At 47.5% G+C, this 12,179-nt stretch overlaps 1 protein-coding gene across 4 annotated transcripts in view; it reads right to left on the bottom strand.

Annotated features, from left to right (window-relative positions):
- Positions 1–8,142, bottom strand: part of kif26ab (kinesin family member 26Ab) — a 61,149-nt gene extending 53,007 nt beyond the window's left edge. For 2 of the 4 annotated variants that reach the window (XM_040199760.2, XM_040199761.2), the window contains exons 1-2: positions 7,583–8,142; positions 5,452–5,670 (exon numbers count right to left, since the gene is read on the bottom strand). In XM_040199760.2, coding sequence (XP_040055694.2) covers positions 5,452–5,670; positions 7,583–7,717 — 354 coding nt within the window. In that variant the 5' untranslated portion in view covers positions 7,718–8,142. Of the gene's footprint in view, positions 1–5,451; positions 5,671–5,859; positions 6,148–7,582 lie in introns of those variants that run through there. The other 2 variants (XM_040199762.2, XM_078089911.1) reach the window with 1 other exon arrangement.
- Between the last annotated feature and the right edge of the window lie 4,037 nt (positions 8,143–12,179).

The raw sequence follows: 12,179 nt of genomic DNA, 5'->3' as shown, positions 1-12,179 counted from the left end.
GACGTTGGCACGCAGCCCCACCAGAAAGAGCCAGATGGCCAGAAGAGGACACATTTAGGTAAACTCTGTGCATCTGCGTGTCAGAGTCTGAGCTCACGCATGAGCCGACTTTGTGTGCAAGTGCATGTATCACTGTGTAAGTGGGCATCTGCTGAGGAGCCTCAGACGCGTTCCTGTTTGATCTTGCCGGGCCGTGGATCTGCTCTTCTGAGCAGCCGAGTGCAGACGTAAGGAATGGGAGTTATTCCAGGTGGAGAATTCCCCCCCCCCCCCACTCTGACAGATTTCTGCTCTGTCCTTTTTTGATGAAAGGCTTTGAACATCAGAGTTTCCATCAGACCCATCGACCCCTCCATCTGCGGCACCCTGAACCCATTTCCTGCACTTTGCCTCGTGGTAATTTACCGTGGCAATTGCGGTAAGTAGTGGACCGGGCGGGCAACAATTGGGGTCGATTGACTGAGATCACTAAATTAAAGATGTAGATGAAACTACAGCGGGCGGAGTGAAGATGTGGCGTTCATTCCAGAGCGGAAGGTAAGAAAGAAGAAAAAAAAGGATTTCTGGAAGGTGAAAGTCAGCCACTTTGAAAAAAACGGGACCAGCTGTGAAAATCCGAAGGCAGGAAGGTAAACGAGAAACTCTTTGCGCTCCGTTAACTACCGGCGGAGTAGTTCCACTCCCCACATATAAAGCTCTGTGGCTATAAAGGAGATGACGCAGAGGACCAATCATTTCCTGCGATACTTGAACTGAAAAGTTATCCAACGGAGTCCTCTCTTCCATGTCCACTGTGTACTGTAACTACAGCTCGGTGTGGATTGAACATTTTTAAAAGCTACTCGCAATTGACGTCTGAGTTTTGTTCAGCTCCCAAATGATCGAGTGATTCTATGGAAGCCTTTTTTTAACCAAAGCAGGGAAAATTCCTGAATGTTAAAATACAGTCCGTCAACTGAAAGAATATGCTGAACATATTGAATATCGAGTACTTTAAAGCCATTAATGCACATTTGTGTGCTGTATACCCGGCCACAACAGTAGGGTTAAAAGGAGAAGAACAAAAATACAATGCATGCAAATTTGTCACATGAGTAGGAATCGGCGAGCGGATGATCGACGCTGTAACCCGGCAAGTGGACGGCTGCATGCTGCCGAGGCTCACGGTGGCGCCGCCGTGACTTATGTCTACAGTCTCTGCACCACTTGACAGCAGATTATTGCTGTGCGGTCTAATACAGCCGCATGCCATAAAGCAGAAGCCGCAACGCGCGCAGGGAGGGAGGGGGGGGCGAAGGGACGGCCCGGGCCCGGGCCCCGAGTCCCCCGCGCTCACTGGATGGCGCGCACTGCTGAGCAGGCACACAACACGCACATCACAGGGAGCCCCGGGGGCCTCAGGTGCTTAGAGGGGAATAGAATAATATTGTCCCGCTCTGTTTTAACTCGGCGTTAGCTCAGGTTTTCACAACCTGGGCATCCTGTCCTCTGGCCTCCTGCAGTGAACCTGGCAGCGTACACCTGTTCCAGGCCAGGCCCCGTCCCCCCCCTGAAACTCTAACCCGCCATTAAGAGTGTTGGAGCCGACAGAAAGGTCAGAGGTCCGTCAACAAAGGAGAAGCAACACTCCCAACTCGCCTGAGAAACAGTAGTCAGGTGGGAAGGTCTGCATTTACAAATCCATAAATGGGCAAAGAGGGACAGAAACATGAAGTCAAACCGATTCCCAGGTGCTGGATGATTCATTTGCTTTTTCTTCAGTGCTTCGGGAAACAAAACACCATTTGACACATTTAGTAATAAGTGCGCGCGTAGAGCGGATCAGAGGTCAAATGACGCACAAAGCAGAAACAAATCAAACACTAATCCAAATGAGTCGTTGGAGAGAATTACTGGTCCCATAATTTATGAACTCACATGAAAAGAACTGGCAAAAGGCTTCATGGAACAAATTAATTCCCGCAGCCACATTCACAGTCACACTCGTACACACCGTCCATAATCGGCTGGGACACACGGTGCATATATGAGCAGGAGCACGGTATTCATGATTAGCTGCTGGTTGGTTTAACTTCATTAAACCTTCATCCCCATTGTGACCTGGTCCTGAATGCAGTTTGCCCATATGCTGAGGGGCAAAGGTCATCAGATAGGTAAGTTCTGGCTGCAAGTGACCTCCGCCTCTAAGGGCTCAACTTAATCCAAATATTCAAGCCCTCACAGGCCTGCAGGACGTTCTGTGTTAATCAGTCAGTGAACTGCTGGAGCAGACAAGGTCCAAGAGGGCTTGTATGTTCATGGGCCCAAGAATTTATGAGCGGGTTTTTTAGCTCCGCTGACTTTATTACTGACCTGCGGTATCTGCAGCATTCCAAACCCCAGTGTGTCTGAGCTGGAACTACCGGCTGGACAATTGAAAAGACTCAATATGCTTCCGTGTTCCAACTTTTTGTCTCAGCAGTAGAAATACATACTCTATATATTGCCCGGGGTAACCGATATGAATTAGCTTAAAATGTCTGTATATTTGCTTATTCGCTTTCTTGCAGATAAAATTAGATGAGAGGACTGATATTCTCATGTCTGTTCGCTGAACTCAGCTTATAAAACACATGACCGAAAAGTGTCCTTTTTACTGTTTGCCTTGTTGTACTGATAAAACATTTAGGACGTGTGCTAATTACTGAGCTTCAGAGGTTCGGGCACAGCGAGGCTACTGCGGCTGTTTCCCCCTATTTCCTGTTTTTATGCTAATGTCTCCAGCTACATTTCAACCGTGCGGAGATTGAACTACCACATTTCCCAAAGTAGTTTTGTAAAACTTTTTCTTCAAATATTCTTTGAACAACAGCTATGATGCACCTCGTTTGCATTTTCTTTTTGGCCCCCTTTGTGTCGTCTCTCTCGTGGATCAGCAAATACAATTATGGTTAGCCTTTCCAAAAACACACATATCAAGTGACAGAGTTTGTGTCTAAGCCGTGACTGAGGAGCTTTAGCTGCAGCCGCGTGGCCACAGGCGAGGGATTATAGGCCTCACAGGTCACGAGGGCCGCGGGCTCCTGGCTCCGTACGAACCCAATCGTCTTTTCTTGTCCATGGCACTCTCTTAAACTTGTTTTCATGAGACGGTTGAGGCACTTCTCATTTCATCCCACGCGAAGTCTCAACCTCCCGTCAGGTCAGCGACTGACAAAAAAGCGTGTAACAGTAAGCGTGCATAGAGCCCGGTTGGATCTGATCCACATGCCTCTGATTACAGTATGAAGTGCTTTTTCCTCAAGTTCCTCACATACGCCACCGTGTCCAGCCACAATAAACGCAGCGTGCAATTAAAAGAAAAAGCTCAAGGGTGTAAGCTCAAGGACATCATTTAAACAAAGTTAATTGGGGGTTGAGCCCTTCAAAATGATGTCGTAAAATATTCATAATTAGAAAATCATTGCAAATGAAGTGCATAAAGGGCAATATAGTTACATGAATAGTTCAAATAGTTTCAAAGCGTTGTCAAACAACAGGACTGTGGCTCTTGAAATGAAGGAAGGCACTTAAGAGTTAGGAAGTATGGAAAATATTGCTGCCAGTGCATGTGGATGTTTACAGAAATGTTTTATTTATATATTTTAGTACCATAACGCTGGCCAATCTCTCTGCAAAACTTTGACTGTGGTTGCCATGGTTCCCCCATAAACAACTAGGCTACAGTGTGGAGGGAGACTCTTAACTTTTCTATAATTCCAGACTTGCAGGACACAGCACAACCAAGTTCCTGTAAACCCAAACAGGAAAACACAAAAGCTGTCTGGGAGGGCTTCAGTGTGTGTGTGTGTGTGTGTGTGTGTGTGTGTGTGTGTGTGTGTGTGTGTGTGTGTGTGTGTGTGTGTGTGTGTGTGTGTGTGAACTTTCCCTGCTGTACCTTTCATTTAGAAAAGCACATTCACTCTGCCCAAAACACTCTTCCTTGAATTTTTATCCACTCGCTGCTTCTCTGCGCAAACAATAAGTCTGCCATGAGGGTTGAGGGGGAGAGGGACGTCTGGGGACCGAGCCGACTTCCTCTCCGCAAAGAAACGGGGCGGCCGGCGGATGGGGAGGGAGGGGAAGTGCGACTTTGGGTAAACAGTCTCCGCTCTCGTTTTTTTTTTTTTTTTCCCATGGCAGACACAACACTGGCTGGAGCGATTGCAGGTATCACGATCCCGGCCTCTCCAACAGGCCACCTGAGTCACCGCGGTGACCTTTTTTCTCTCCGCGAAGGAAGCAATTTGGAAGCGATCATCCATGACCACCTCCATCCTATGAGGCCCCCAACAGGTGGGCAGCCCGAGCTCACAAAGACAAAGGGTTTATTATGCTTCCAGAGCATAACTCTGGTACAATGAGAGCACCCTGCCATCACTGTTTGTCACCCCAAAATTAAGGCCCAATTTAGCCATCAACAAGAGCAAAACAGGAGGGGGGGGGGGGCTCCCCCTGTGTCTTCCTACAACACAGAGCACCTGGTGAAGGCCACAAAGCAGCGCTGAAGGGTCCCACACTAAAAAGGGGAGGTCAGTTCCCATGGCAGATAATGGCCGTTAGGGGTGTGTGTGGGGGGGTGGGGGGCATAATGTGTTTACAGGGTGGACTTACCTGATACCTGAACATTGATCTGATAGGCTTAGAACAAAGATTAGACCACACATGCAGACGTCGGAACCAGAGAGGCCAGGTGCCTTAGAAATGCCCCCTTGTCACGTGCGATTCGGGGTGAGACCTGGAAAAGCTGTAATCCAACCCAACTGTGGGACTCTCTCTCTGAAACGGGACAATAAAGGAGGACCGACCCGAGGGCAAACCCGGCCCGCCACAACAGCAGCAGTCTACAGAGGGCCTATATTTAACAGTGGTGGGAATTGTGGGAGCAGCCGCACAGGAACACTTTCAATGCAAAGCAAAGGTCGACTGGGACTTAACTTCCTCCTCAGTCTCCGACGTGAAACAGCTCGCTCATTTCACCCCCCCCCCCCCCCCCCCCCCCCCACACACACACACACCCCACACACACACAATCAACAGTAAAATAAAAGAGATATGCTTTGTTATACCAAACAATGGGCCACTTTCAAAGTCTCAAAGGCTTCCATTTTCACATCCAAGGCCAACATTTGAAGTCCGGCATGCAATAAATAACTTTACCAGTGTACGGGGGGAGCTTTCTTGGTACAATTATAAACCATAAAGGGGATTGAATTTCATTGTCCATAGATATCAGCATTGGGAGCAGGTGCGGGTGAACAAGGAAAAGACAAATGTCACAGCAGCTCACACCGAGAGGCTGCTGCCCGTAAGCACGTAACAACCTCACATTTGGACTGTTTTCTTAACGAGACATGAAATAGATGCGCAGCTCGGGTGACGTCAGCTTTAAAAAACTTTAAGGTGCGAACAAAAGTATATTTTTAAACCAACCTTGAGTGAGTTCAGGTCAGCCAGGGCCAGCGCCTGCCTCTTCAGCTCGGAGACCCTCTTCCGACATTGCTGGCAGCGTCCCCCCTTCTCCTCCGACTCGGGGATGGACACCGACCCGGCGCCCTCGGGGGGGGGCCGGCTACTGCAGCGCGCGTCCTCCGCAGAGTGGAGTCGTCTCCTGGGGGTCACCGGAGACTCTCCGCTCGGACAGCCCTCCACCTTCAGCGTGAGAGGGGGGGGGGGGGGGGGTAAGTTTGGTTAGGGTTCGACTGCGAAGGAACAACAACAGTGTCACACCTCCAGCGCGTCGAGGTGTGAGAGGGAACGTCTGCAGGCGGAACGGAGCACCTGTAGGCGCGCGCGACGCCGAGAGGCGCGAGCGGCCGCTGTTATAGGTGAGACACTCACAGTGGACACGCGGCGGTTGGGGGGGTCGTCCCCTCCATCGGGGGCCGAGTGGCACCCGGTTGAGCTCATTCTCCCGAAAAACCCAAAGGTGGGCACCTTTTCTTCGCGTCGAAACGCCAAAAGTGCACCACGCGGGGCAGAGCCGCACGCGGGACTGGAGATCCTGACGAGGGGATGGGAGGAGGAGGAGGAGGAGGAGGAGGAGGAGGAGGGGGGGCTACCGGTCATCCGGCGGACCGCGCTGGACCAGTAAGCTGCCGGTCGAAGGCAACTGGTGAGTGTGTGCCATGAGTTCACAGCGCAGGAGTTTTTGGGGGCAGAGGAGGTGCGCGAGAGGCGGTGTTACTCCTGGAATGGGAGGTGCTGAAGAAAAACTTTTGCTGAAGAGGAGGGGGGCAAGGGTGTGTGTGGCGGGGGGGGGGGGGTATGAAGACGACCACATGACGGCCCTGAGCTGTTATTATTATGCCATAAATCGCGTGCTGTATGTGTGATGTATGAGTCTAATAATTGATCCCATGAAATGTTTCCTCTTGCTCTTAAGCCGAGAAAAGCCGCCCTATTGCACGCAGACCGGTGGTCTCCATTGAAGCTGAGTGATGCTCACACTAAGAGAAATGGTCAAATCGCAGGCTCGAGGCTTTTATTATGGCTTCACTATTCCGAAAACTACATCTTTTGATTTTAGGACATTTGCTAATTTGGGGATCTGAATATGATTATAAATCAACGCTCTATGGGGCTGGATAAGGATTTTGGTTCAAATGTGGGCTTCTCTTGGGGATCATGGGAAACAAGTCTTGAAAATGATATTTTCCAAAAATTATAAATTTGTGACCCCTCCGATAAAGTCAATACACTGAAAGGCATTTTACCACAGACGCGGTTAGTTATTTTCCAAATACAGTACGTATTGACCATTATGTATCCATGGTAACCTTTGGCAATAAAACCGACTGGAATCACTGATCATTGGGTTTAGTTTCTGCTGTGTTCGCTCAGCCTCAGCAACTGTTGCCTCCCATCAGACGCAGAGCTGCCCCTGTGTGCTCTTAGGCTCTGGCGCCATCCTCTGGTGGGATGCGGAATAGCAGCTATGCAAAGGCTTAAATAGTTAATTTGTCAACTTTTAATATTTCATGCGGGTGATGTAAGCGACAGTATTCGCATGCCATGAAACGCTTCATCCTTTTTTCCTTGCCTTCAAACGACCTATTTAGAGAAATCCGCCGTATAAATATGACAGTTTGCACTTTTCAAGTTGGGCTGCAAAAAGATTGCTTGAACGAAGTGCTGATAAATATATGTATTTCAAGAAACACAAACTATCATGATTAGTCATTCGTTAGATCCCAAATCAAGTTATTTAACAAATTTTATTACGCTGGTGTTATATTACAGCAGCTTCAAATGTCATTATGTTGACCCTTTCGGAGGTATTTTGTGTGGCAACATATTAAATTAAGTAAATTGGGGTAATAAAAGTTCGTCACATGCAACTAGACACTTTTATCTGCAGTCTTCAACACACCAAACTAGTGATGGGCGAGATGCAAGGAGGAAGTTTGAGGATGCTGCGAGGTGCTGTTCAAGGTCCTGAACGCGCACATCACTTGATTCTCTCTCTGCACTATTTTACATTTATTTCATAAGCCACCAGATAACGCAACGACATTACATCATTGTTTATTCTACCCGGTGTTTCAGACCTCAGCGCTCTTACCCTTTTCTTCCTCTTCAGCAGATGACTTGTAAATCCAAATATGATGTCGGAGTCAACGAAGATCGTCCCCAGGTCTATGACGCTGGGGTTGGGCTTCCCAGCTCCGGGAGACCCCGGCGAGTTTGGCAAAGCCATGTGGGCTGCGAGTTACGCCTAGAAAATATTCCACTCCTCGCTGAAAACCTATTAGATTTGTATATCCATCTAATTCATTTCTCTCGTACCCTCCAAAAAAAAAAGATCCACAGGGTTGTTGTTGGGTTTTTTTCTTCTTTTTTAATCCGGACATCCAAGGCACTCGCGGTGAGCGCTCTGGGCACGTGCGTGCGTAAAATCACCTCTCAGGTTCCCAGTGGTCCGAGAAGACAACGGCGCATTAGGATCCATCCGACACGCACCCCGAGTCGCGTCCAAGCGGGACACTTCCCTGAGACGTCCCGGGGCTGCTCACGCCTGATCTCTGAGCAGCTGCAGGTCTGAGAGCGGAGGAGCACCTTGTGCAAGTGCTGCTCTCCGTTCTCAAGCCCCCCTCTCGCTCTCTCTCTCGCTCTCTCTCTCTCGCTCTCTCTCGCTGACTCCCCCCTGTCAAACCGTGATGACCTGCTCTTCCTCCTGATTTGCTGGTTTCTCGTTGAAAGCCCTCACACGAAGATGTAGAACACAAACGACAGACAAATAACCCCTAACGACAGCTTCCCTGTAATAATCCTGTAATATTCATGTCAAGGACCAATAATGACCTCATCACGGCTTATGTCCTCTTGCTTGATGTCCCCTGCATGATGAACTACACGTTATGGTTATTAAGTTGCTTCATAAGGTTGTTTTTTCCACAACACGATCGCCAACGCTTCATTTGTTATCGAGGTGAACGAACCGTAGGGGGTTTACAATTAAAATAAAAGTGATTGGATATTTTATTGATTTTAATATACTTTATTGCAGAGTATATAAAAAAGAATCACTCCAAATATGCTTTAAAATAACCTGCCTCCACTAAATAAAGTATTTTGTGACCTCTAACCTCGATTCTCTAATCGTTAATCTTACAGGTGCTTCACTCACAATGTGTTCCATTTCGCCTGTGAATGAAGTTTCAATAGGTGCACGTAATTATTGCATTTATTTATTAGTATTGATTTTTTTCAGGAGTTAAATATCACACAGTAGCAGTAGGACGTAGATTCAGCAGCACCTTATTTTCATTACATTTCAATAACTTTCCTAAAATAGTTATCCCTCTCAATTACAGGTTATATTGATATGTCTGTTTCTGATGGTTCAGTGCCTATGACGTTATTTTATGAGGGTTAAGGCAGCTTATTTGCAGCTATCCATGTAAAATAATGAGTCTGGAGTCTCAAATTCATAATTAAAATAACCAGAGTAACTCGTGGCCATTCTGACAACTGAAGCCAGAACTGCGTGTGAATCGATGTCGTTCCAGGTTTGTGTGATTCAGGATTGCACTTCACACAATACTGGAGGACTGGGTTTTTGAAAATGTTCAAAATGTCACCAGCAGAGGCAAATATCTTGATCTTTTAGTTCCAACATTTTGGTAAAGCTCCAAAAACACAACGTTTTTTAAAAACTACTCATAGTGTCCAATTCACTAAATCCTGCCTCCAAACCACAGTCATTTTTCACAGGTTGACTGTGAAGTTGGTGCATGTGAAGCCCCTCATTAACTGAAATGAGACGTGGAGTCAATTACATTTAGGGTGGATTTTCCCTTTAATCATTTCGACGAGGCTCACTTCAGTGAGCTGTCAAAAGAATGAGTTAGACTTCATGTTCAATGTCTGAGTTACAGGTCAGAGGGACAACATTAAACAGTTTGGCGGCCTTTTATATTTGACCTGATTTTTAATTTTTTTTTCTGCAGGTCAATTATGATTCATGTAAAATGAAGATTCTCCATGAAGATTGACATCCCACCACTTGGTGGATAAATAATAAATATCCTTGGGGTGAATACATACATTTTGATCCCAGCAAGTACCTCGCAATCCACGCGACTCATCACACACACACACACACACACACACACACTTTCTGTGAGAGGGGAGAGGCAGGTTTTGTCAGCAGACCGATAATTACAATCCATAGTAAAGATGAGTTACCACGTCCGCCACCCTGCCCTCCCCACTGGAGGAGGTCGCCCCCCCCCCCCCCTCTCCCCTCCCCACGACCCCCGGTGGCCGCTGATGAAATTCCGAGGGATTCCCCTGGGAGTGCGTGTGCTAACATCTGCTGCCCTCTCGCTGTGGGCATCTCATTAACGGTGCTCCAATGTGTCTTCTCCCCATTTGAGTCTGCGGCGTCTCCGGTGCACGGACGGCCTTTGTGAGAAACGTTTAGCTAATATTGACAGTTCTCGGGGCGTGGAGGAGATCAAGGGGAGGAGAAGGAGAAGGGCCTGTCTGAAAGGAGACTTGGAATAATCGGTGTACAGTGCATTCATGAATTATTGATGCGGTATAAAGCAGCCTGTGCATTGGGAAAAGGGCAATCTGGATTTTCTTGTGTCAGAGTTTGAGATTTTTAGGTCCGGTTTCCCACCAAACATAATAAAACAAAAGATCTGAATAGAAACACGAGTGTTGTCGGATGTAATTAAGGCATTCACAGTCCAAGAGAGCGCAGCTTTGGACTACGAAGTACTCTGATCAGGGGAGCAGAGGACAGAATCCAGGGAACTGTACTTAAATACCACTTTGATGCGCCTCTATTTCCATTTTATTCTCCACCACTTTTGTCTGACATCCTGTAAAGACTTACGTTCAGATTACGACTTTTCAGCCGTCTCCTCCAGTGATAGTGACATAAATAGTTGTTAATATAATACTTTGAAATATAGTTGTATTCCTAAATTAAAAGGTCAAAGTGTTGCCTCGTGGATTAAAAGTAAATAAAGTACTTCAAATTAGCACAAACTAAAGCAGTTAGATGGAGCATAGTCAGTAGTAGGAACAACCCCCCCCCGAAGAATAATAAGGAACCATTTTAGTGAAAATTATACTTACACGTTTTTACTGCAGTCAGGTTTCGAATTCAAGTGGAATAAGTACCTTTGCTTAGTAAGAAATCTGAATAATTCTGTTGAACCTACATTGACCAAGAAATTCTGCTCTGGTTCAGGAAATTTGACGGGAAATGAGAGCATGCGCACAGATTTTGCAGTAAGTTTCAGTTTTTTCCCCCCTGGTAAAACACCATTTCCCGCTGACTGCCCTCAGGTTACCCCACAAGGACTCGACAGAAGCAAGTGATTCTTTATTGATTCGTTTTAATCAGTACGCCTGAATAGTGACACCAGCACAGCGGCAAGAAGCAAGCGGCTGTTTCAAATTGGGCACCGCGTGCCCTCCTCCCCACCCTCCCCCCCCCCTCCACAGCGGTTCCTGGGCCGTGTGTTGGCGACGTGACTCGAGGGGCCACGGCGGAGAGCGACGTCGGGTAAACAGAGGAAATCACACGGCCTTCGTTTTTCTTTTTCACAATCGTTCAGGTAGTCGGCCTCCGGCGAGGTGCTCTCCTCGTTGAAGAACGTTTTCCCGAGCTGGTAGCATTTGTCTGACTGGTCAAGTGGTCCTAAACATTTCACAATTTTCTCAAAGAACTGTTGAACTGTTGAGAACCACTTAATCAGAGGGACCACAGGCTTCTTCGGGGAAAAGTCCGTCCTTTCAAACTCTTGATTCCACTAAAGCACAAAAAAAACAACAAAAAAAAACAGAGGCTAGAATTAGTTCCCGGGGAAGAAATCGCTCCCACACATCCAAGACCCTCCGAGTTACAGAAGAAATCTACGAGCCGTCTTTGCGGGAGTTCCTTACCTGGGGAAGGTGAACTCTGTCCCGGCGGTGGAGCTTCCCCGCTGTCCTCCGAAGACTGACTGAGTGACTTGCAGAGGTGACGTGCTTTTATATCCAGTTTCTGGGCTAGGTTCATACAAGCCTCTCATTCAGGCAGGAATGAGGCCCACGCCGGTCCGACCGGCTGAGCTGGGTTCCGCCAACGAGGAGCCGGACGAGCAGCCGCCCTCGGGACAGATAGCGAATACCGGCGGGGGGGGGGGGGGAGGGGGAGGGAGTCTTTTGGCATTTTTAATCACAGCTTTGTCTTCTAGATTTGTCTCATTTCCGGCTGATTTCTCTCAGCAAATAGTCAGCGAGAGTGTGTGTGTGTGTGTGTGTGAGCCACGTTCAATGCGTTTCTCCTAAAGGCCGACTGCAATCACAACAAACGCGGTTATTAGTCACGAACCATTTCTCAATAGAACACAAAGGGAAAAGTCAACTTCAACAATTGGTTACCATGCGCTATATTCACTCAGAAGGCCGTGTGTAATTGGTGGAGGCCTCAGCCAGGAGGGTTGTGCATGGGAGCAACTCAAAGGCAACACGGGAGACAGTGTTTTAAAAGAAAAGTTTTATTTTTGTTGCTTTTTTTCCCCCCCCAGAAGACAAACAAATCTTTTTCACTATTTCTTTCTCTCACACACACACACACACACACACACACACACACACACACACACCTTTCTTAATATGTCAGTGGGACATTAACACATCACAGAAGACTCCTGAAC

The sequence above is a fragment of the Gasterosteus aculeatus genome, chromosome 15 (genome assembly GCF_964276395.1).
Source record: "Gasterosteus aculeatus chromosome 15, fGasAcu3.hap1.1, whole genome shotgun sequence".
Taxonomy (NCBI): Eukaryota; Metazoa; Chordata; class Actinopteri; order Perciformes; family Gasterosteidae; genus Gasterosteus; species Gasterosteus aculeatus.
The sequence above is the reverse complement of the archived record's forward strand: the minus strand, read 5'-3'. Positions and strand labels throughout refer to the sequence as shown.